General features: G+C 44.3%; 1 protein-coding gene across 3 annotated transcripts; it reads left to right on the forward strand.

Annotated features, from left to right (window-relative positions):
- The first annotated feature begins 21,572 nt into the window (after positions 1–21,572).
- LOC103641647 (WAT1-related protein At5g64700) lies at positions 21,573–25,098 on the forward strand. 3 transcript variants are annotated; one of them, XM_020546094.1, is made up of 7 exons: positions 21,573–21,906; positions 22,005–22,067; positions 22,225–22,341; positions 22,407–22,692; positions 22,812–22,970; positions 23,178–23,329; positions 23,428–24,152. In XM_020546094.1, the coding sequence occupies exons 1-7, from the start codon at positions 21,731–21,733 to the stop codon at positions 23,642–23,644; spliced, it is 1,170 nt and encodes a 389-aa protein (XP_020401683.1). In that variant the 5' UTR covers positions 21,573–21,730; the 3' UTR covers positions 23,645–24,152. The 3 variants fall into 3 exon arrangements, with proteins under 3 accessions (XP_020401683.1, XP_008663201.1, XP_020401684.1); XM_008664979.2 differs by having other exon boundaries at positions 21,574–21,906; positions 22,425–22,692; XM_020546095.2 differs by having other exon boundaries at positions 21,814–21,906; positions 21,980–22,067; positions 23,428–25,098.
- The last annotated feature ends 1,191 nt before the right edge of the window (positions 25,099–26,289 follow it).

The raw sequence follows: 26,289 nt of genomic DNA on the forward strand, positions 1-26,289 counted from the left end.
ACTCGCTAACAAGGGGCCATACCTTGAAGGCTATGTGAGAGCACCTAGAGGGGGGTGAATAGGTGATCCTATAAAAATCTAAAACTTGTAGCCACAAAACTTGGTTAAGTGTTAGCACAATGAAATCAAGTGGCTAAGGATCGAGCTCTTGTGGAACACAATGGTCACAAGGAAAACAAGCACAAGAGACACAGTGATTTATCCCGTGGTTCGGCCAAGTATAACACTTGCCTACTCCACGTTGTGGCGTGCTAATGGACGAGGGGGTTGCACTCAACCCCTCTCAAGTGATCCAATGATCAACTTGAATACCACGGTGTTTTTCTTTCTTATACTCTTTTCCGTTTGCGAGGAATCTCCACAACTTGGAGCCTCTCGCCCTTACAATTGATGATCACAAAGAAGCACAGAAGTAAGGGTGGGAAGAGCAACACACACAAGACTCAAAGCACGAGCACAATCACGCACACAAAGTCACAACTTGAGCTCACAACACAACTCGAGGAGTTCTCTACTCAAATGGTGCTCAAGTCACTATCTTAAAGAATCGAATGCGCGAGAATGAAGTCTTGGTGCTTAGAAATGATCAAGGAATGCTTGGATGTCTCCTCCATGCGCCTAGGGGTCCCTTTTATAGCCCCAAGGCAGCTAGGAGTCGTTGGAACCCAACAAGGAAGGCAATTCTTGCCTTCTGTCGGGTGGCGCACCGGACAGTCCGGTGCACCACCGGACAGCCACTGTAGCATGTCCGGTGCGGATCTCCTTCCATTCCTGGCGCAGCCGACCGTTGGATCTTCGGGCTGGTTGGCGCACCGGACAGTCCGGTGCCCCCAGCCGACCGTTGGCGTGGGCCACGCGTTGCGCGTGGATTGCGCGGCCGACCGTTGCTCTTGCGGCTGTTGGCTCACCGGACAGTCCGGTGCACCACCGGACAGTCCGGTGAATTATAGCCGTACGCCGCCGACGAATTCTCGAGAGTGGCCAGTTCGCCAGAGCCCAGCCTGGCGCACCGGACACTGTCCGGTGCACCACCAGACAGTTCGGTGCACCCAGACTGAGCAGCAGTTGGCTGTACACAGCCAACTCTTTTCTAATCTTTTTCTTTTGCTGATTTTAGCACTTAGACAAATATATTAGTACACAAAAACCAATGTACTAAGTCTAGAACCATACCTTCTTGTCGATTTGCACTTCATCCATCATTTGGTATATAATTACTCACTCAATATGTGTTGGGCACTTAATCACTAAAATATACTTAAAATGGCCCACAGACACATTTCCCTTTCAATCTCCCCCTTTTTGGTGATTTATGCCAACACATAAAAAAGCAACAAATAGAAGTGCAACATCAATGCAATTGAGAACAAAAATAGTCTTTGACAAGATTTGACATATTTGGATCGTTCTTTGCCACCACATGGTTTGTTTTTGCAAATCAAAATCATTTTCCTATCTCTAAGTTAAACACACATGTTTAGACTCAAAGAGAGATAATCCAAGAGTAAAAATGATCAAGAGCCAAAAAACTCCCCCTTTTCCCATAATCAAACATTCTCCCCATAAGAGACCAAATTTTGATAGTAAGAGTTATTTTGACAAATCAAAAGTTCTACTCTACTCTTTTCAAAAATTTCACAAGTGGTAGCTGATCCATTTGCTTTGGCCTTATTTTCTCCCCCTTTGGCATTAAGCACCAAAACGGGATCAATCTTGGCCCTTAAAACCCCATTGCCTCACCAAAATCGCAATTACGAGTAAAAAGGCAATAAGAGCATGGAGATGAACTTGGAGTAAATTACCCTCTCATCGGAGCGCAGTGGAAGTCTTGCATGGTCCAAGTTCACCTTTCCCTTTCAATCCACCTTTGAGACTAGATTGAGTAAACTCAAGCACACGATTAGTTTCAAAGGGTCAAGTTGTAGCACATCTCCCCCTAAATATGTGCATCACTCACACATGGACTTTTGAGGTCCGGGGATTGCTTGCACAACTTGAGCACCATAAACAACAAAATGCATAAAGGAACATGATCAAAGACATAAAACACATGTATGCTATAGATCAATCCAAGTTATGCGAATCTAAGATATTTAGCTCACTACGCAGCCTGCAAAAGGTCTTCTCATCTAAAGGCTTGGTAAAGATATCGGCTAGCTGGTTCTCGGTGCTAACATAGAACACTTCGATATCTCCCTTTTGCTGGTGATCTCTCAAAAAGTGATGCCGGATGTCTATATGCTTAGTGCGGCTGTGTTCAACAGGATTATCCGCCATGCGGATTGCACTCTCATTGTCACATAGGAGTGGGACTTTGCTCAGATTGTAGCCAAAGTCCCAGAGGGTTTGCCTCATCCAAAGTAGTTGCGCGCAACACTGTCCTGCGGCAACGTACTCGGCCTCAACGGTGGATAGGGCAACGAAAGTTTGTTTCTTAGAACTCCAAGACACCAGGGACCTTCCTAGGAATTGGCACGTCCCTGATGTACTCTTCCTATCAACCTTGCATCCAGCATAATCGGAGTCTGAGTATCCAATCAAGTCAAAGGTTAACCCCTTTGGATACCAGATCCCGAAGCAAGGCGTAGCGACTAAATATCTAAGAATTCGCTTAACGGCCACAAGGTGACACTCCCTTGGGTCGGATTGAAATCTAGCACACATGCATACGCTAAGCATAATATCCGGTCTACTAGCACATAAATAAAGGAAGGATCCTATCATAGACCGGTATGCCTTTTGATCAACAGACTTACCTCCTTTGTTGAGGTCGACATGTCCGTCGGTTCCCATTGGAGTCTTTGCAGGCTTGGAGTCCTTCATCCCGAACCGCTTGAGCAAATCTTGCGTGTACTTCGTTTGAGAGATGAAGGTGTCGTCCTTGAGTTGCTTCACTTGGAACCTAAGGAAGTAGTTCAGCTCGCCCATCATAGACATCTCGAATTTTTGTGTCATCACCCTGCTAAACTCTTCACAAAACTTTTGGTTAGTAGAACCAAATATTATGTCATCGACATAAATTTGGCATATAAATAGATCACCATCACAAGTCTTAGTGAAAAGAGTTGGATCGGCTTTCCCAACCTTGAAAGCATTAGTAATAGAAAATCTCTAAGGCATTCATACCATGCTCTTGGGGCTTGCTTAAGTCCATAGAGCGCCTTAGAGAGCTTACACACATGGTCGGGGTACCGTTCATCCTCAAAGCCAGGGGGTTGTTCTACGTACACCTCCTCCTTGATTGGCCCGTTGAGGAAAGCGCTCTTCACATCCATTTGAAACAACCTGAAAGAATGGTGAGCGGCATAGGCTAACAGAATGTGAATAGACTCTAGCCTAGCCACAGGAGAAAAAGTCTCCTCGAAATCCAAACCTGCGACTTGGGCATAACCTTTTGCCACAAGTCGAGCCTTGTTTCTTGTCACCACTCCGTGCTCGTCTTGCTTGTTGCGGAACACCCACTTGGTTCCCACAACGTTTTGCTTTGGACGTGGCACCAGGGTCCAAACTTCATTTCGCTTGAAGTTGTTGAGCTCTTCCTGCATGGCCAACACCCAGTCCGGATCTAGCAAGGCCTCTTCTACCCTGAAAGGCTCAATAGAAGAGACGAACGAGTAATGCTCAAAAAATTAGCTAATCTAGAGCGAGTGGTTACTCCCTTGCTTATATCACCCAAAATCTAGTCGACGGGATGATTCCTTTTAATCGTCACTCGGACTTGAGTTGGAGGGGCCTGTGGTGCTTCTTCCTCCATAACTTGATCATCTTGTGCTCCCCCTTGATCACACGCCTCTTCTTGATGAACCTGTTCATCATCTTGAGTTGGGGGGTGCACCATTGTTGAGGAAGAAGGTTGATCTTGCTCTTTTTGTTCCTGTGGTCGCACATCTCCAATCGCCATGGTGCGTATTGCGGCCGTTGGAACATCATCTTCATCTAAATCATCAAGATAAACTTGCTCTCTTGGAGAGCCATTAGTCTCATCAAATACAACATCGCTAGAGACTTCAACCAAACCCGATGATTTGTTGAAGACTCTATACGCCTTTGTATTTGAGTCATAACCTAGCAAAAATCCTTCTATAGCTTTGGGAGAAAATTTAGAGTTTCTACCTTTCTTCACTAGAATATAACATTTACTCCCAAATACACGAAAGTATGAGACGTTGGGTTTGTTACCAGTTAGAAGCTCATACGAGATCTTCTTGAGGAGGCGATGAAGGTAGACCCGGTTTATGGCGTGGCAAGCTGTGTTCACAGCTTCTGATCAAAACCGCTCGGGCGTCTTGAATTCTCCAAGCATCGTCCTCGCCATGTCTATAAGCGGCCTATTCTTCCTCTCTACCACACCGTTTTGCTGTGGTGTGTAGGGAGCGGAGAACTCGTGCTTGATTCCTTCCTCCTCAAGGTACTTCTCCACTTGAAGACTCTTGAACTCGGACCCGTTGTCGCTCCTTATCTTCTTCACCTTGAGCTCAAATTCATTTTGGGCTCTCCTTAAAAAGCGCTTTAGGGTCCCTTGGGTTTCTGTTTATCCTACAAAAAGAATACCCAAGTGAAGCGGGAAAAATCATCATCAACAACAAGACCATACTTCCCCCGATGCTAAGGTAGGCGATGGGTTCGAAGAGGTCCATATAAAGTAGCTCTAGAGGTCTTGTCGTGGTCATCACGTTCTTGCTGTGATGAGTACTTCCCACTTGTTTACATGCTTGACAAGCTGCACAAGGTCTATCTTTTTCGAAAGAAACATTGGTTAGACCTAACACATGTTCTCCCTTTAGAAGTTTATGAAGGTTCTTCATTCCAACATGTGCTAGATGGCGATGCCACAGCCAGCCCATGCTAGTCTTAGCAATTAAGCATGCATCTAGATCGGCCTCCTCCTTCAAAAAATCAACTAAATAGAGTTTGCCATCTAGTGCACCCTTAAAAGCTAGTGAACCATCAATCCTTCTAAAGATAGACACATCTACATTGGTAAATAAGCAATTGTAACCCTATTACATAGTTGACTAACGGACAACAAGTTATACCCGAGCGATTCAACTAAGAACACATAGATATGGAATGCTCAGAAGAAATAGCTATATTTCCTAGACCTTTAACCTTGCCTTGGTTCCCATCTCCAAAGATGATCGAATCTTGGGAATCTTTGCTCTTGACGTAGGAAGTGAACATCTTCTTCTCCCCCGTCATGTGGTTTGTGCATCCGCTGTCGATAATCCAGCTTGAGCCCCCGGATGCATAAACCTGCAAGGCAAATTAGGCTTGGGTCTTAGGTACCCAACTCTTGTTGGGTCCTACAAGGTTAGTTACAATATCCTTTGGGACCCAAATGCAAGTCTTGTCTCCCTTGCATTTGGCCCCCAACTTCTTAGCAACCACTTTCTTATTTTTACATGAAAGTACAAAATTAGTGTTGCAGGCATGAAAAACAATACTAGATTCATTAGGCATTTTCTTAGGCATATGATGAATAACATTTCCCTTCCTAGGCCTACTTCTACCATGCACAAAGGTAGAACTTGAAGCAATCATAGCATGTGAATCATAAGCACCATAACTCCTGTTATAGTGAGTATTTCTAGAAACTTTTCTATCATAAATAAACGCATGATTCTTTTGAATGCAACTAGACATAGGGGACTTCCCTTTCTCCTTGTTGAGAATGGGAGCCCTTTGGCTTGTTAAGTTCTTGGCTTCCTTCTTAAAGCCAAGCCCATCCTTAATTGAGGGGTGTCTACCAATAGTGTAGGCATCCCTAGCAAATTTTAACTTATCAAAGTCACTTTTGCAAGTCTTAAGTTGAGCATTAAGACTTGCTACTTCATCATTTAATTTAGAAATGGAAATTAAATGTTCATCACAAGAATCAACATTAAAATCTTTGCATCTAATGCAAATTACAATATTCTCTACACAAGAACTAGACTTGTTAACTACTTCTAGCTTGGCTTTTAAATCATCATTAATACTCTTCAAGCTAGCCATAGTTTCATTGCAAGTAGATAACTCAGAAGATAGTAATTCATTTCTCTTTATTTCTAAGGCAAGAGACTTTTGAACACTAATAAATTTGTCATGTTCCTCATATAAAATGTCCTCTTGTCTCTCTAGCAGTCTATCTTTTTCATTCAAGGCATCAATCAACTCATTAATTTTTTTCTACTTTAGCTCTATCTAATCATTTGAACAAGCTAGTGTAATCTACTTCATCATCACTAGAGTCCTCATCACTAGAAGTAGAGTACTTGGGGAAATCTCGAACACTCACCTTCTTTTCCTTGGCCATGAGGCAGGTGTGGCGTTCGTTGGGGAAGAGAAAGGACTTGTTGAAGGCTGAGGCAGCGAGTCCTTCGTCGTCGGAATCAGAAGATGAGCAGTCCGAGTCCCATTCCTTTCCGATGTGTGCCTCGCCCTTTGCCTTCCTATAGCTCTTTTGCTTCTCTTTTTTCCCGCCCTTTCCTTGTTCCTGGTCACTAGAGTTATCGGGACAATTTGCTATAAAATGACCAGTCTTACCGCACTTGAAGCAGGAGCGCTTTCCCTTTGCCTTGTTCTTGTTTGAGTACTCCTTGCGTCCTTTCAATGCGGTCTTGAAGCGCTTTATGATTAGGGTCATCTCATCCTCATTTAGCCTGGCCGCCTCAACTTGTGCTACCTTGCTAGGTAGCGCCTCCCTACTGCTTGTTGCTTTAATTTGAGAGCAACGGTTTGAGGCTCGTAGATGGGCATTGGGCCATTTAATGCCTCATCAATGTATCTTGCTTCCTTGATCATCATACGCCCGCTTACAAACTTTCCGAGTATTTCCTTAGGCGTCATCTTTGTGTACCTATGATTCTCATGGATTGAGTTCACAAGATGAGGATCAAGAATAGTGAAGGACCTGAGCATAAGTCGGACGACGTCGTGGTCCATCCATCTAGTGCTTCCGTAGCTCCTGATTTTGTTGACCAGGGTCTTGAGCCTGTTGTACGTTTGCGTTGGCTCCTCTCCCCTGATCATTGCGAACCTTCCCAGTTCGCCTTCCACTAACTCCATCTTGGTGATCATGGTGGCATTGTTCCCCTCATGTAATACCCAAATTTGTAAAAGCATAAGAACTAAGATTATTCTCCCTATATGTGTTGCCTTTACTCATTGGTACATGTGAATAACCACATTGAAAAGTGAATAATTAACAAGTGGCACATAAACAACCTGTGCATCATGCTGGATCTTACTTTGTGTGCATTTTGTGATGATATAAAAATATGGTAAACAAAAAATAATAATAATTATGTTAATACCCCAATGGGGAAATTAAATCCTAAAAGAAATTCTAGAGTTTGGAAAAGAAATTCTAGAAGTGAAACCAAAAAGAGAAAAGATATAAAAATAATATAAATAATAATATATCTTCAAAGTAGTTCTGTTTCTGGCGCAATATCATCTGAGAATATTTGGTCACAAGAGTTTGAATTAAAATTTGAACACAACTTGAATTTGAAAAGAGAGAGAAAAAAAAAGAAAAAGAAGAAATCCTGTTTGGGCCGGCTGCTCCCATTTTGGCCCACTATTCCTCTCACACCCGCACGGCCCAACTTGTGCACGCCCCTGTCAGCAGTGGTATTGCGCCGACATGGAGGGCCCACGGGCCAGCCACACCACGCACGGGGCGCCACTGGCTTGTGGGGCCTTTGTGTCAGCCCACCAGCACCCCTTAACTTCGCGCGCCGCAACCTGTCATATGGGACCGCCTTGCCAGGGCCTTCTCCTCCGTGAAGTCCGTGGTTGTTGCAACCAGATCGGCCTAGATCGCCGGAGCGCAACTCTGCTCGGACTTTCCCCCTTTCATCTTGGCCCATAAATCGCGCGCCTTCTCATCAGTTCGTCGATACCGAAACACCTGGGAGAGAGGGCCATCGCGTGCGAGTTGTCGCCCACACCATTATCATAGAATGAAGCTCACGTCGTCGTCGTGGAGATGTGGCCGCCGTGGTCAACTCACGCGGACCTCGCCGCTTGGCCATGGGTGATTGCGGGCGTCCCCAATCGCGTGGCGTCGGGGAGTCCCTTCGCGAGCTCCTGATCCGGGAATCGGCCGTCGGGTTTCACCACCGTCGCAAGATGTCGCGAGCCGCGGAGTCGGATTCCTGTCGTCACCATCTCTGGTACGTGTGTGCTCCCATGTTCGCAACCTCGATAGCTTCGAGTAGGGTCGATTAGAGCCGAGAATCGCTTACTGGCACGGTTTGGGGGAGGGCTCGCCGGCGTATTCCGCCGTGGGGAGTACTGGCGCACCGTGCTACACCGTTGGGGAAGAGGAAGTGCCCTGCCCGTAGATCTAGTAAGGTGCAGTCGGGATCAGGTTATCTCTTTCCCCTTCGCGCGACCAATTCTAAACCGTTGATCCTCAGATGTGCGGTTGGGGTTCGATCTGGCGTAGATGTTCATGCGATGTAGTGTGGTCCGTTGGATCGGTTGCAGAGGGATAGGATTAGATCGTGGTTTTATTAAATCATGGTCGTCGATCTGTGATCCCACGGTCACTGTCCCGTACCCCTTCGGCTGGACGATTTAGCTATTAGGCCCCTCTGTTTTATAGTAATCAACCCGCGGTCCATAGAGTTGTTTTCTGTGTCTCGGGAAAACTTATTCCGAGGCCCCTGCGTTTTCCAGAAAATGAGGCCCCGTCCATAGAGTTATAAAACCAGGGAAAAGATATAGAAAATGAGTTTTTAATGTGAAAACAATTCATAGAATTTGTTTAATTCATAGAAAATGCATATTTAGTCCAAATTAATTCATTTCAATTCCTATAATTTTATAAAATCATTGTTTATCATTTTGTGTCTCTATTTTGACATGAAAACAGTAGGAGAATTAATTTCTCATTTAATCCTATTTCAAGCATATTAAACCTTAGGAAATTCATAATTAAAAATCTATAACTCCAAAACTAATGATTCATGTTCCTTTGATATTATTATAATATGTAGAATATTCTTATATGGTTTGTTCTTATGTTTGGTGTGATGTTAATTTTACCTATACCATGCTTGTTTGTATTGCTACGACTAGCGCGAGGTTACGAGCCACCTGAAGATCATCCTGGTACCTGGAATCTCAAGTCCCAGGCAAGTTGTGCCCTTGATCACTTCTTTTTACCCACTCATGTTCTAATTAATCATAATGATCTGCATAGGTTAATTTTGATGGGACCCAATAGGTTACCCTAGTTTGATTATCTTTATACCTTGTTTACCACTGAACTTTTTGGGTAGTACTTGCTAGTGCTTTATGAGGTTTTGGGTATGAAGATACATTATTCATGATCACACTTTTATTATCTGTTTATTATCATTGTTCATGATAAGATCATTATGTTAATTGGAACATGGAGAACCACCCGGGAAAACAGTGCTACCACAAGGGTTTAATGGGACGCCCTTGGCCGATTAATTAGGAAAGCTAGTGAAAGACTACCTTACCCGAAAGGGGCAAGGGCAGTAGGGGAGTGGTCAGTGTAGGGAGGCCCTCGGGAGGATTTTGCTGCGATGGCGGTCCTGCAAGGGATTCCTGCATTGGAGCTTCCTATAAACTGTAGCGGGTTTTCTGAAGCTAGTGGAACTTTGTAAAGGCCTCGTAGTGTTACCCTGCCTCGCCTCCTCGGTAGAGGTGTATGGGAAGTCGCGATCCCTTGGTAGATGGGTAACATGACTTGTGGGTAAAGATGTGCCACCTCTGCAGAGTGTAAAACTGGTATACTAGCCGTGCTCACGGTCATGAGCGGCTCAGACACTCACATGATTAAATTATGGAACCTAAACTCAATTTGTCATATGCATTGCATCGCAGGTGAGGTTGTTACTTTTGTTCGACTACTTAATTGGGTCGGTATTTACTTATACTTAGTAACTGCTAATAAAATTTTGACCAACTTTAAAAGCAATGCTCAGCTCTAACCATCCTCTTTGGTAAGCCTTACACTTCACGTGAGCTCCCACCTTTGGCGAGTTCATGCACATTATTCCCCACAACTTGTTGAGCGATGAACGTATGTGAGCTCACTCTTGCTGTCTCACACCCCCCCCCCCCCCCACAGGTCAAGAACAGGTACCGCAGGATGAGGCGCATGGAGGATGCTGTGATGAGTTCGTGAGAGGTCTAGGCCGTCGTCTCCCAGTCAACTATGGGTTGCTGGACCGTTGTCTCCTTATAATGTAATTATTTATTTATTTTGTATAGAACTATTGCTATATAGTAAAGATGTGACATTCGATCCTATGCCATGATTCATCATATGTGTGAGACTTGGTCCCAGCACACCTGGTGATTATGTTCGCGCCCGGGTCTTGGTGCCCCAAAACCCGGGTGTGACAGAAGTGGTATCAGAGGAATGTTGACTGTAGGACGAAACCTAGATAGAACTGGACAACCAATACTTACTTACCTTTGCTACTCTGATTCTTTCTAAACTTTTCTTAATCTTTTCTCATCTATTTCCGCTTTACTCTGATTAATCTTACCTTTTCTTTCTAAAGACAAATGTGGATTTCACACTTTGAAATCCTGTGCCTAAAGTGACTTTAGGAATATGAGACATACTCTTAGGAACAAAAACAAAACTATTTTTATAGGTATTTGTATGCTTGAATGTTTGTTCTTATGATACTTGTTTGATTTGGATCTTTGATTGAGTGTGATTAGTTGTGGAGTAATGTCCACAATCACATCTGCATATACATATAGAAAAAAAAACGGTTATAAAAATATCTAAATGAACTAGGTTATCCCTCATCAAAGAATCTAGCCTAGCAAAATCCATCTTATCTTGAAAAAGTCTATCCTACACTCATAGATCCATCTTATCCTAAAAAAAATAGATTCTCATCTATCTTGAAAAGATTTATCTTATCCTAATAGATCTATCTGACCTCAAAAGATTCTACCTTATCCTTATGGATTCATCTTACCCCAATAAGCATATTTATCCCACGCTAGTGTAACAACCATGATCTAGCCTAAAATAAATGAGATCTTATCTAGTCAAACTAGTCACACCAATCTAACCTAGATCTGATCTAAACTAATGTGACTTATCAAACATGTTAGATAATACTAATGAAATAGATTAGACTCTACTCCTATAGAACGGGTCTTAACTTAGTTCACCCTGCACTAAATTAAGAATGACAGATCGACTTGGCCATATGCAACTACCTTAACCATCCAATAGTTGCATAACCCCACAATTTTAACCTAGCAAGAGATTCTAACCTACCTGGCTACCTACACCATACAATCCATCCTACTCACATATGTCCTAGCCATATGTCCTTAACTCGGATGACAACTCCAAGAAATAAAGGCCAAAGAAGACCAACCATGTCAAAGAAGGATAAGCATCAACTCAAGACTTCAAAGATCAAGTTGAATCGCAAGCGGAATCAAGATCCATAGTTTAGGATGAAGTCTTTCCTTATTATACCCTTGCCACAACCTCTACTTGCCATAATCGTACCTGACCTAATGAATATCTAGACATACAATATTCATATCATCTACTACCTGTTAAAAAAAAAACTTGAACAAAACTTTGATTCCCAAAACCAAATGAGAAACTAAAATTCTAGACCAAACCTATTATATCCCTTTTCTTACAAATCTCGAGGACGAGATTATTTTTAAGGGGGGTAGGATTTGTAATACCCAAATTTGTAAAAGCATAAGAACTAAGATTATTCTCCCTATATGTGTTGCCTTTACTCATTGGTACATGTGAATAACCACATTGAAAAGTGAATAATTAACAAGTGGCACATAAACAACCTGTCATCATGCTGGATCTTACTTTGTGTGCATTTTGTGATGATATAAAAATATGGTAAACAAAAAAATAATAATAAGTATGTTAATACCCCAATGGGGAAATTAAATCCTAAAAGAAATTCTAGAGTTTGGAAAAGAAATTCTAGAAGTGAAACCAAAAAGAGAAAAGATATAAAAATAATATAAATAATAATATATCTTCAAAGTAGTTCTGTTTCTGGCGCAATATCATCTGAGAATATTTGGTCACAAGAGTTTGAATTAAAATTTGAACACAACTTGAATTTGAAAAGAGAGAGAGAAAAAAAGAAAAAGAAGAAATCCTGTTTGGGCCGGCTGCTCCCATTTTGGCCCACTATTCCTCTCACACCCGCACGGCCCAACTTGTGCACGCCCCTGTCAGCAGTGGTATTGCGCCGACATGGAGGGCCCACGGGCCAGCCACACCACGCACGGGGCGCCACTGGCTTGTGGGGCCTTTGTGTCAGCCCACCAGCACCCCTTAACTTCGTGCGCCGCAACCTGTCATATGGGACCGCCTTGCCAGGGCCTTCTCCTCCGTGAAGTCCGTGGTTGTTGCAACCAGATCGGCCTAGATCGCCGGAGCGCAACTCTGCTCGGACTTTCCCCCTTTCATCTTGGCCCATAAATCGCGCGCCTTCTCATCAGTTCGTCGATACCGAAACACCTGGGAGAGAGGGCCATCGCGTGCGAGTTGTCGCCCACACCATTATCATAGAATGAAGCTCACGCCGTCGCCGTGGAGATGTGGCCGCCGTGGTCAACTCACGCGGACCTCGCCGCTTGGCCATGGGTGATTGCGGGCGTCCCCAATCGCGTGGCGTCGGGGAGTCCCTTCGCGAGCTCCTGATCCGGGAATCGGCCGTCGGGTTTCACCACCGTCGCAAGATGTCGCGAGCCGCGGAGTCGGATTCCTGTCGTCACCATCTCTGGTACGTGTGTGCTCCCATGTTCGCAACCTCGATAGCTTCGAGTAGGGTCGATTAGAGCCGAGAATCGCTTACTGGCGCGGTTTGGGGGAGGGCTCGCCGGCGTATTCCGCCGTGGGGAGTACTGGCGCACCGTGCTACACCGTTGGGGAAGAGGAAGTGCCCTGCCCGTAGATCTAGTAAGGTGCAGTCGGGATCAGGTTATCTCTTTCCCCTTCGCGCGACCAATTCTAAACCGTTGATCCTCAGATGTGCGGTTGGGGTTCGATCTGGCGTAGATGTTCATGCGATGTAGTGTGGTCCGTTGGATCGGTTGCAGAGGGATAGGATTAGATCGTGGTTTTATTAAATCATGGTCGTCGATCTGTGATCCCACGGTCACTGTCCCGTACCCCTTCGGCTGGACGATTTAGCTATTAGGCCCCTCTGTTTTATAGTAATCAACCCGCGGTCCATAGAGTTGTTTTCTGTGTCTCGGGAAAACTTATTCCGAGGCCCCTGCGTTTTCCAGAAAATGAGGCCCCGTCCATAGAGTTATAAAACCAGGGAAAAGATATAGAAAATGAGTTTTTAATGTGAAAACAATTCATAGAATTTGTTTAATTCATAGAAAATGCATATTTAGTCCAAATTAATTCATTTCAATTCCTATAATTTTATAAAATCATTGTTTATCATTTTGTGTCTCTATTTTGACATGAAAACAGTAGGAGAATTAATTTCTCATTTAATCCTATTTCAAGCATATTAAACCTTAGGAAATTCATAATTAAAAATCTATAACTCCAAAACTAATGATTCATGTTCCTTTGATATTATTATAATATGTAGAATATTCTTATATGGTTTGTTCTTATGTTTGGTGTGATGTTAATTTTACCTATACCATGCTTGTTTGTATTGCTACGACTAGCGCGAGGTTACGAGCCACCTGAAGATCATCCTGGTACCTGGAATCTCAAGTCCCAGGCAAGTTGTGCCCTTGATCACTTCTTTTTACCCACTCATGTTCTAATTAATCATAATGATCTGCATAGGTTAATTTTGATGGGACCCAATAGGTTACCCTAGTTTGATTATCTTTATACCTTGTTTACCACTGAACTTTTTGGGTAGTACTTGCTAGTGCTTTATGAGGTTTTGGGTATGAAGATACATTATTCATGATCACACTTTTATTATCTGTTTATTATCATTGTTCATGATAAGATCATTATGTTAATTGGAACATGGAGAACCACCCGGGAAAACAGTGCTACCACAAGGGTTTAATGGGACGCCCTTGGCCGATTAATTAGGAAAGCTAGTGAAAGACTACCTTACCCGAAAGGGGCAAGGGCAGTAGGGGAGTGGTCAGTGTAGGGAGGCCCTCGGGAGGATTTTGCTGCGATGGCGGTCCTGCAAGGGATTCCTGCATTGGAGCTTCCTATAAACTGTAGCGGGTTTTCTGAAGCTAGTGGAACTTTGTAAAGGCCTCGTAGTGTTACCCTGCCTCGCCTCCTCGGTAGAGGTGTATGGGAAGTCGCGATCCCTTGGTAGATGGGTAACATGACTTGTGGGTAAAGATGCGCCACCTCTGCAGAGTGTAAAACTGGTATACTAGCCGTGCTCACGGTCATGAGCGGCTCGGACACTCACATGATTAAATTATGGAACCTAAACTCAATTTGTCATATGCATTGCATCGCAGGTGAGGTTGTTACTTTTGTTCGACTACTTAATTGGGTCGGTATTTACTTATACTTAGTAACTGCTAATAAAATTTTGACCAACTTTAAAAGCAATGCTCAGCTCTAACCATCCTCTTTGGTAAGCCTTACACTTCACGTGAGCTCCCACCTTTGGCGAGTTCATGCACATTATTCCCCACAACTTGTTGAGCGATGAACGTATGTGAGCTCACTCTTGCTGTCTCACACCCCCCCACAGGTCAAGAACAGGTACCGCAGGATGAGGCGCATGGAGGATGCTGTGATGAGTTCGTGAGAGGTCTAGGCCGTCGTCTCCCAGTCAACTATGGGTTGCTGGACCGTTGTCTCCTTATAATGTAATTATTTATTTATTTTGTATAGAACTCTTGCTATATAGTAAAGATGTGACATTCGATCCTGTGCCATGATTCATCATATGTGTGAGACTTGGTCCCAGCACACCTGGTGATTATGTTCGCGCCCGGGTCTTGGTGCCCCAAAACCCGGGTGTGACACCTCATGAGAAATCTTGAGGGTGTCCCAAATTTGCTTGGCGTTATCCAAGCCGCTCACCTTGTGGTACTCGTCCCTGCACAAGGATGCTAGCAAAACAGTGGTAGCTTGTGCATTTTTATGGATTTGCTCATTGATGAAAACGGGGTTGTCAGTACTATCAAAAAGCATTCCGTTTTCAACAATCTCCCAAATACTTGGATGGAGAGAGAATAGATGACTACACATTTTGTGACTCCAAAATGAGTAGTCTTCTCCATCAAAGTGCGGAGGTTTCCCAAGTGGAATTGAAAGTAAATGAGCATTGGAGTTAACCGGAATACGAGAATAATCAAAAGAAAAGTTTGAATTAACTGGTTTCATTTTCTCGTCGTCGTCTCTTGGGGAAGAAGAGGACTCGTCGCTGTCGTAGTAGACGATCTTCTTGATGCGCCTCTTCTTCTTCCCGTCTCTTTTCTTATGACTCGAGCCAGAGTCCGAAGGCTTATCATCTCTTGGCTCGTTGACGATGGACTCCTTTGTCTTGTCGTTGATCACCATCCCCTTTCCCTTAGGATCCATCTCTTCGGGCGATTAGTCCCTTGCGTGGAGAGAACGACTCTGATACCAATTGAGAGCACCTAGAGGGGGGGTGAATAGGTGATCCTGTAAAAATCTAAAACTTGTAGCCACAAAACTTGGTTAAGTGTTAGCATAATGAAATCAAGTGGCTAAGGACCGAGCTCTTGTGGAACACAATGGTCACAAGGAAAACAAGCACAAGAGACACGGTGATTTATCCCGTGGTTCGGCCAAGTATAACACTTGCCTACTCCACGTTGTGGCGTCCTAATGGACGAGGGTTGCACTCAACCCCTCTCAAGTGATCCAATGATCGACTTGAATACCACGGTGTTTTTCTTTCTTATACTCTTTCCCGTTTGCGAGGAATCTCCACAACTTGGAGCCTCTCGCCCTTACAATTGATGATCACAAAGAAGCACAGAAGTAAGAGTGGGAAGAGCAACACACACAAGACTCAAAGCACGAGCATAATCATGCACACAAAGCCACAACTTGAGCTCACAACACAACTCGAGGAGTTCTCTACTCAAATGGTGCTCAAGTCACTATCTCAAAGAATCGAATGCGCGAGAATGAAGTCTTGGTGCTTAGGAATGATTAAGGAATGCTTGGATGTCTCCTCCATGCGCCTAGGGGTCCCTTTTATAGCCCCAAGGCAGCTAGGAGCCGTTGGAACCCAACAAGGAAGGCAATTCTTGCCTTCTGTCGGGTGGCGCACCAGACAGTCCGGTGCACCACCGGACAGCCACTGTAGCATGTTCGGTGCAGATCTCCTTCCATTCCTGGCGCAACCGACCGTTGGATCTTCGGGCTGGTTGGCGCACCGGACACTGTCCGGTGCACACCGGACAGTCCGGTGCCCCCAGCCGACCGTTGGCGTGGGCCACGCGTCGCGCGCGGATTGCGCGGCCGACCGTTGCTCTGGCGGCCGTTGGCTCACCGGACAGTCCGGTGCACCACCGGACAGTCCGGTGAATTATAGTCGTACGCCGCCGACGAATTCCCGAGAGTGGCCAGTTTGTCAGAGCCCAGCCTGGCGCACCGGACAGTCCGGTGCACCCAGACTAAGCAGCAGTTGGCTGTACACAGCCAACTCTTTTCCAATCCTTTTCTTTTCCTGATTTTAGCACTTAGACAAATATATTAGTACACAAAAACCAATGTACTAAGTCTAGAACCATACCTTCTTGTCGATTTGCACTTCATCCATCATTTGGTATATAATTACTCACTCAATATGTGTTGGGCACTTAATCACCAAAATATACTTAAAATGGCCCACAGGCACATTTCCCTTTCACTATGTGCTCTTGAACCAAATCCCTAGTACTGATGTAGCTGCACACGACGTTGAAGGCCCTAGGCATGCTTGAGCCTTTTTAGTGTTCACAATGGTAGGCCTCTTAATGCCGAAGCGTGATCGAATGGGCCACTGAATCACGTCCTTGATATCCTCCTTTTCAACCAAGTCATTTTAACGTAGAAGCATTGCTTCATCCATGAGCCCGACCATTTTTTCTTAAAAGTTGGCACGGGGAGTTATTGTGGTATTGCTCTTTTCCAGTAGCCTTTGTCTGATAGGACAGCTCATGAATATTGCAAAAGCGATCGACATATGGTTCCAGTCCTTGGCTCCTTATTGCCCAGATGAAGACTCCAACTTTAATCAAAGCTTCAGGAGTGAGTTGATGAAGAAATATTTCAAACTTTTTCAGGACTTCAACCAACATCTTATGCAGGGGGAGCGTAGTCCAGCTTTCATAAAGCTTCGAATAACTACCACTTCATCTTCCTCGGGAAGAGGAATGGTGCTTTCTCCTTCGACTGACACTATAGATATATCATGAAAATACCTACCCTTCATGGCCTCAATATGCCCTTTCATCATGGTAGATTTCCCGAAGTTCACATGACTTGGCCTCCACGGCCGATCTTCGGCATCTTCATTACCACTGTCAACATCAAAATTTTCGTTGTCTTTTGAATCATAAAATAGCCCGACCAGAATCTCATTTGTATTCTTTTCAATATTGGTCCTTTCCATAGCTTCATAAACTTAGCCAGAGCAAGATCCTCACTGTTCTTACCTTCGACCATCTCGGTCTAGACTAGAGGAGCAACCGAAGCTAAAAACAAATGCAATTCAATGGCTCAAAAAGCAGCAAGACAACTCAACAACATGTTAAATTATTTTATGATGACCGTCATATTTATACACGAAAAACCACTCCAAAGTGGCCCCCACAACTCAGAAACTTTTGTTATTCTAGCGACGGGAAGGTGTTTTTTTGAACCTTCGGCATAAGACCTCCGTTCATTCCACAGTCTGAGTTTGATACAAGGAAACAAACTAATACTGCGAGGGGCTACTGTTGGGGGCTTTGTCGTTCGAAGGTCCTCAAAAACACGTTTAACCATTGGCTGTCAACATGTTATTAAGTGTTGTAGGAGCTTCGGCAACAAAACACCTTCGATGCAGAACATGGAGAAGGATGAAGAAGCTAGCTTTGTCATAACAACACAAAGAGATAATAACTGGAGAAGGTTTCATCCTGAACACTAAATCCCAAAGACAATATTGCCCTCACGTTATTTGTAAATCATGTGTATCATTTCTATGGTCATACATGTAATTTCATACGAAGTTGTACGGTACCCTATAAATAGATGAACAGTGTACTCCATAAAGTACATTTTTGTGGGCTGGATAATTGCCTCGTGTAATCTCTTCTCGAGAACATCTTCGTTCCAATTCACTTTGTAGAACCAAATGTACGATTGTAAATTTATTATATAAAAGAGAGGAAATAAAATATTGAGATATCTGAGATGAGTTAACATGTTTAAATTATTTACATTCCTTGTAAATTCATTTATATAATGATGAATGATTTATCTGATTAAAATCGCAACCCTCATCTCCGAAAGAGTTATTTCGAAGGAATAACTGTTTGAGGACAAATGTTAGTTATCTTTTTAACATTGTGTTGTTTTGTTTTCAACCGTGTATAACAATTGACAACAAGTGACCAACAAGCAATTCATTAATCAAAGAAATTTTAAAGACTCGCAATTCTCTACTATAATTAAAGCACCAGTTTCAACGGTCGTCCCGCGTCATTTTTTTTAAAAAAAGTCCCTACATTTCTTCCAAATCAACTCAGCGTAAAATATTAAAAAGTGGTGCAGGAGGTGGGGTTTGAACCCTGATGGAAGAAGGATGAGAGACACTAGGCGAAACTGTCCAACAAGTAGAACATCATGCTCAAGTGTTTATAATATTGAATATAAATTATATATATGTATATATGATTTTTTGTAAAATAAAAAAATAATCGTGTCGGGCTGAGCCAACACTACGGGCCGAGGCTACGGCCCAAGCACCGTACGACGCTCGTGCCGGGTTGGTCCAGGCACAATTAAATGGGTCTTGCCTCGTTCCGGCTCGCCAGACACGGCCTATTTGGCCATCTATACCTCCGCATGATAATGATGGTCCTTGCCTCAGTTGCACATCGTTCGCCATTCTACTTTTTCTCTCTCCCCTCATGGCTCTACCTCTGCGCCACCCCATTCTCGGCAGAGGGCGTAGGAGCATGCACCTCCTCCCCGTATTCGTCCGACACCAGCCTCGACACCGACTCGCGCAGTGGCTATTGTACGTCCACGAGGATGTTTCACATCATGCGCACCATCATTTTCGCCATCGTCGGACGTCCCGTTCGTCTTCCCGGCCTTCGCCTTGTTCTTCCTCCCCAACCTGCTGCCCTCGCCCACGGTCGCAGCCACGAGCCGACCGACGCTCGCCGACGCGTACGGAGCGAGTCGGTCATGCTCCTGGCCTTTGTCCGTACGTGCCGTCGAGGAGGACATGGTGATGTCTGTCATGCTTAGGTTATCTTGGCAATGAGGAGTCCAGGTCTAAAATATTGGACAACCAAGGCCCATAGCGTGACAGCAGTCGGCATATACTACAGAGTTGATGGTGGTATTGTGTCGCTTCGGCGGGTTCAGGGCTGGGAAGACACTCGCATTCTCCGCTCTTCTCGAATTGATGCTTCGTGCGGGTGCCTCTCGGTTTGGAGCTGCTCCTGCTGGCTTCTTTCTCCGCTTGCATGCTATCTCCCTATATATCTAGCGGTATACTACCTATGTCGTCTCCAGATGTCCAGGTCTTCGCGTCGTGTCTTTCTCCGGCAACGAACATATATGTCTACCTCTTCCTTTCTCCTCCTTCTCTACGAAACCTTGGAAGCGAGGAAGGTGAGGGATGGAGGTTTCTGATTTACTGCCTATGGTACCGTTGCGTTCATAAAAAGTATTATGTGAAGGGCGGAGACAATAAATAAAAAATCTTGAGATTTTTTTGGTAGATAATTTATGTGGGTATTGTTGTGAGCCGTTGCAACGCACAGGTAACCAACTAGTAGTGCTAAAAATAGAAGTGAGGTTAGTACCATACGTTAGACCACAAGAAATATGCTTAACTTAAATAGAAAATTATCGTGCGTTTATTTCCGCCCTGCTGATCTCTCTAATGCCGCTTTTATATCTACTCACATAGGTTTGGGGCAGTTTATCCTCGAAAATTTCGTTTTCGGATAAGTACCGTGGCAGTTGCAGCGAGGCGTGAGATCAACGTTTGCTTGACAGATTGTCTCATCCCAACATCTCTACTATATCTCTGTCCTCTCTTTATATTTATCTTTCTTAGTTTCTCTGTTCCTCTTATATCTAAGAGTCTATCAACATGTGCTTTCACACGGGCTAGAATTTTAGAAGATATAAACATAAATTGTTATTTAATAACTTTTTCTAACACAATAGGCATAATAAATTTTCGCAAAAAAATAGGTATAGTATATACTTTGTAGTTCTATACAACTGTTATAAACTTAACAGAGTTGCTGATCTATATGTTTTTCATCCATATTTATAATATTTTCCTTTGCACAACACACTTGTGTATCTTCAATATGTATTTAGTTGAAAACCTTAGCTTAAATTGCGGTGACTTTTATTGCACCTCAAGTCTGAAAAATGCCATGAATCTAAATCTTGATTTTCAAAAATATTGAGATTGTTCCCTACTCAGTTTAGGGTTTAACCTCTATAAATATACTTGTAAGCCGCAGGAGATAGTTATATCATTATACGTTTTCTCTGATCTGTAACCACCCAAAAATAGTGAGATTGTTGCTCACCGGCGTCCGTGGTTTTTTTCCCTTCGCCTTGGAGGGGTTTTCCACGTTAAATCTGTGTATTCTTTGTGTTTATTGATTCATAACAAGGTCTCTAGTCACTTTGTCGAGTGTTACATTCAGCAAAGAGTGCCTTTACCGAGTGCAATGATCATAGCACTTGACAAAGAAATCACATCTATGAACCGGTAAATCTTTTTTTGCCGAGTGTTGTGGCCGTAGCACTCGACAAAGGCTCCTTCTTTGCCAGCCTGCACACTCGGCAAAGCGACTAGCTTGAGGGCCCACTAGAGCTCCATTTGCCGATGTCAGGCTAGCGCACACTCTGCAAAGACTCCTTCTTTGGCGAGTGCCAGTTTGAACACTCGGCAAAGAAACTGACGTGGGTCCCATGGAGCTCGCTTTGTCGAGTGCCTACTAGCCTTGCACTCAGCAAAGGCTCCATCACCGTCGTTTGGCGCCGTTACAACGACTTTTCTTTGCCGAGTGTCACCTAGCACTCGGTAAAGTCTTTGCAGAGTATTCGATATAAAGTACTCGGTAAAGAGGCTGTTGTCGATAAATTGTTCACCGATGTCTCTTTTGCCGAGTGCTATACTCGGTAAAGAGTTTGTCGAGTGTTATCGAGACGTAGGCACTCGACAAAGAACTCTGTTCTAGTAGAGAGTGCTAAAGTTACCATATCTGACAAAGACAAAATAGATAGATGTCATATCTGTTAAATATGGTTTGTGGAAGGGAAGTGCGAGCTGATACGGAATGCTTTGCTTTACACATTGTGTATGATAAATGCCCTCCCATTCCCTAGCGCACTTTGCAATCATAGCATTTTATTACTATTAATTTCGGATCCTATCAAAAGTTCCACGAGAACTCAGCAGCTATAATGCTATATACATAGAGAGAGAGGGAATTATAGCATCAGAAACACATTTTAAGCCCTCTAAGTCTCTAGCTGTGTAACAGCAGATTATCTGTAAACTAGATCGAAATGGACGACTGGAGAAAGCCTTACATAGTGGCCATCATCGTACGGGTGATCATCACCGGCATGTTCGTTATCAACAAGGCAGCAATGGACCACGGATTCAACAGCTTCGTCTTCGTCTTCTACCGCCAGGTAGCCGCGTCTGTCCTCATGGTGCCCATCGCAGTCCTTCTCGAGAGGTAACTCGATCAGTCACCCGCTGGCTGCTGGCCGACTAAAAGCCACAAAAACAATCAAAACCATGATATGCAGATGTGATTTGTTCAATCTGTGGCAGGAGAAATGCAAGATCCATGTCGTCCGTGTTGCTCTTCAAGATCTTTGTGTGCGCCTTGATCGGGTATGTAAGCAGTGAGATGAGCATATGGATGTAGCTTCAATTTATTACGTAATTTATATAGGTTCAATGAGTGATTGTTGGATTCCCTCCTCCGGAGCCCGGAGCTGACGAAGAGGAAATTTGAGACCGAGCTGACGGAGTGATTGTTGGTTTCCAGGATCACAGTTAGTAGCAACCTGTACAACGTGAGCCTGAAGCTGACGTCGGCGACGGTGGTCGCAGCATCGACCAACGCCATACCCGTTATCACTTTCTGCCTGGCGCTTCTATTAAGGTGTCTAGCTAACATTATAAACCATGGAATTAAATGGGTATATACGTGTGCTTCAGTTGCTTTAGTTGTTGGTGCACACGCAGGATGGAGGAGGTGAAGCTGAGGAGCGCGTCAGGCATGGCCAAGCTGACTGGTGTGGCGTTGTGTCTCGCCGGGGTCTTAGTCATCGCCTTCTACGCCGGGGAGCTGCTGAGCGCCGTCAACCATCACCATGCCTTCGGTGCTCCTGCTCCCACCCATGCTGCCTCTTCCACCGCAGCGGCGAAAACGATGACGGGAGCCGCGTGGATCAAGGGGACGTTCATCACGGTGCTCGCTACCCTGGCGTGGTCCCTGTGGCTCGTCCTGCAGGTCTCACGAACTGCAAACGCTCTATTAATCAACTGAGCTATACCTTACGCTATATATATATATGTATATCGATCTATGTTCGTATATACTCCGATCCATGTATATATATATATATATAGGCCGCCGTGCTCAAGGAGTTCCCGAACAGGATGCTTGTGATGGCGACGCAGTGCTTGTTCAGCGTGGTGCAATCGTTCTTCGCCGCAGTGGTAGCTGAGAGGGACTTGTCGATGTGGAAGCTCCGGCTAGACGTCGCCTTGCTCGCGGTCCTTTACTCGGTGAGTTTTTTTTTTTTTTTTTTGCATCTGGTGAGTTAATTAATTACTAGCTAGGCCAGGTGTAATTTCTTGTGTGTGTGTTTTTTATGTAACGAGTAAACTGGTGGGCAAGATCGTCCTGATGATCTAGTTTAGAAGAACTCGTTGCACTAGTCAGAGATTAATTAATAAAATTGCTGACATAGATTTTGAATTTCAATGGGCTAGGGGTTTGTGGTGGCTGGAGTGAACTACTATCTCCAAGCATGGTGCATGGAGATGAGGGGCCCTGTCTTCCTCGCCGCTTGGACGCCACTCAGCTTTGCCCTAACAGTATTCTGTTCCTCCTTCTTTCTGGGAGAGATGGTTCATCTCGGCAGGTAGGTAGCTATATATATCTACTTTATTGTATGTCGGATAATAAGGAAATTAATCAAACGAATATAAGCCTCCCAATTTTCCCCTCCCAAAACTGCAGCATTGTTGGCGGAATCCTGTTGTGTGGAGGCCTTTACAGTCTGCTATGGGGTAAAAGCAGGGAAGCAAAGACCGTGCAGCGCAACATAGAGGCCTCCACGGCCGATGGCGATGCTCAAGATGAGGTTCACTGCTGGGAACTAGAAGGGGAGAAGGAAAATGAAGGCAGGGAAGAGCGAGAGAATGGAGACTTAAGAACATGTGTTCAACAAGATTGAGATCAGTTGTCAGCTAAATCAGGAATTGTTCCTGTTTTTGTTAATTTGTTTCAGTATATTTATGTATCAAAACATCACGTGTTCCTTAGAAAACTATTTTTTTAAAATCTAAACTCGTAAAGAAAAAGTATTGTATGTAAAATATAGGTGATCCGTGCTTTCTCTCTGATTGCGAATGTCTTTTTTCTGCAGAGTAATAAATTTCATCTATCATTTTTTTTGAAACACAGGCATAGGAGCGAGAAAATGTGTGCGGTTGCATGCCACTACGCCGCTCTCACAACTGTGGCCCACAGTGGCGGATCCAGGATTGATTCAAGTGCGGGGCTACTAAGTTAAGGCTATAATTTTTTTTTAAACTAAACAAAAAATATAATTGATGTTTAATATGACACGAGAATTAAAATATAATTTAAATATTTAAGAAATTTGTAGCCTAAAAATAAGTTGATACGAATTATAGAAATACAATAATCAATACGTACCGTTTATGAGTTGATACTGCGAGGTAAATTTATCTTCCGAGTTCTTAGGCCTTAAAATGCTTCAAAATTTGTCCTAATTGTTTTAGAATTAGAAGCATCTTTTTCTGGTTCTTGATGATAAATTTGTCCATCTTATTCCTATAATCAAATCAATTCAAAACTTCAAATCAAGCAATTAAGCAAACAATAGCACACGCAGTCTGCACACGTCTGCACCTTCATGGCGTATGCAGTCTGCTCGGCTTCATGGCTTGCTTGCTTGTCTGCAGTTCGCGCCCGCCCGGCCGTCCCTGCTCGCTGCTCACCTGGACTTGCTTGCTTTGTTTTGCTTTGCTTGTCTGGACTCTGCTTGCTTTGCTTCACGGTTCCAGGAGGCTTCACCTTCACTGCTTTGCTTCACGGTTTCACTGCTTGCTTGCTTTGCTTCACGGATGGAGGCTAGCCGGCCAGGAGCCTAGGACCTGGAAGGAGCGCCCGCGGCGGTGCTCCGGCCTCCGGGCGCGACACGGCGCGAGGCGAGTGACGGCTACCGGCCAGGAGCCCAGGACCAGGAGGGAGCGCCCGCGGCGCCACGGGCCCACGGCGGTGCTCAGGCCTCCGGCCTACGGGCGTGAGACGGCGCGAGGCGAGTGGCGGCTGCCGGCTACAGGGAAGGCGTAGACGCGTAGTGGCAGGCTGGCGGCTGGACGACGACTGCGTGACCTGATGGGCTGTGACCGCCTATTTGCTGTAGCTGGGCCGCGACCGGGGCTGCAGCCTAGGCAGCCCCGGACGTAGATCCGCCCCTGGTGGCCCAGAAGAACCAATCCTAACTCAAATTCCCTTCCAGATTAAAGGATACTTTGGAGGAAATAAACAAATTCCCCCTTATCTCCTCTAATTTCGATTTCCTCTAATTTTGAAGAGAATTTGAGTTTCCTAGCCCTGATTGGAATCCAGATATAGAGAGGAAAAGAGAGATATAGGGTCTGTTTGAATTGTTACCTAACTCGCTATATTTTAACTAACTTTTCAGTCTAAATTTAGTTTTTTAATTCAAACGACTAACCTTAAACAAAGTATGTCGCAGATAGCCCGAAGATGGAAGCCAACGCTGACAGTAGGGACCCAGGTGTCAGTGACTCAACGGGGAGCGCGTGAGATCGGAAGATGGAAGCCAACGCTGACAGTAGGGACCCAGGTGTCAGTGACTCGACGGGGAGCGCGTGAGATCGGACGACGCCAACAAGCGGTCCAGGCTAGTCAGCGACTTCGAAGCACGGTGTGTGCCTGCCGTCAACTTGGGCCGAGTGGGCACACAGTAACAGGAGTACAGGACGACTAGACCGAAACCGAGAGGGGTGTGCGAGAGTTTTTTTTCCTTCTTTTTCCACTAGTACGATGCCCGTGTGTTGCGACGGTACACAATCTTCTTGGACGCGAGGTGTTTGGATTTTAAGTAATTCTTAAACAGAAAAATATTCAAATGACATACTCCTACTAATATGTTGATCTGGATACCACTGAGATGAGAGAAACGCTAGAGACCAAGGATAAATTTGATCAACTCGATGAAAATGTCCTTACATGTAAGCATCTTCGTATTGGATGCTTGCGGAGCTTTTACAACACTCACCATTGAATCAGTACCCTCATATGGAAACCTCGTACAAGGATCAAGGCTTCACCCTTCAGGAACAACAACTCTGACAGTTCGCGTTAGTCATTTTTTGGTGTTGTTCATCCGACAAGTTCTCCTCCTGGATATGCTGAATGAATGCAACCCATGTGGCTAACAGTATGTGGGATAAACAACAATTTGCTACGGAGACACAAATTAACAACAATTAAAAAGGGGTACCACTGGAAAATGGAGTTACTCGATTACAATAAAAGTGAAAGCATGCTATGATCACATCATGCAGTTCAGATACTCTTTAAAAAATAAAGAGTAATGTCACTGTTGTTAACTATAAATTAAAATGGCTTTCAGGTGGTTACTTGTAGTTTAATAAGGGCTGCTCGTAGCTGAGGGGCATATCCAATGTTCTTGGCAAAGGCATCAACCTAGAATTGAATTAAAGTGAGTGCAAGGCAGGTAGAATAATGACCTGAAATTCAAATGCTATGCTCACAAGGTTAAGGCAAAAGCTCAGAAGGTGTTGGATGGGCATTATGGTG

Source organism: Zea mays, chromosome 10 (assembly GCF_902167145.1).
Source record: "Zea mays cultivar B73 chromosome 10, Zm-B73-REFERENCE-NAM-5.0, whole genome shotgun sequence".
NCBI lineage: Eukaryota > Viridiplantae > Streptophyta > Magnoliopsida > Poales > Poaceae > Zea > Zea mays.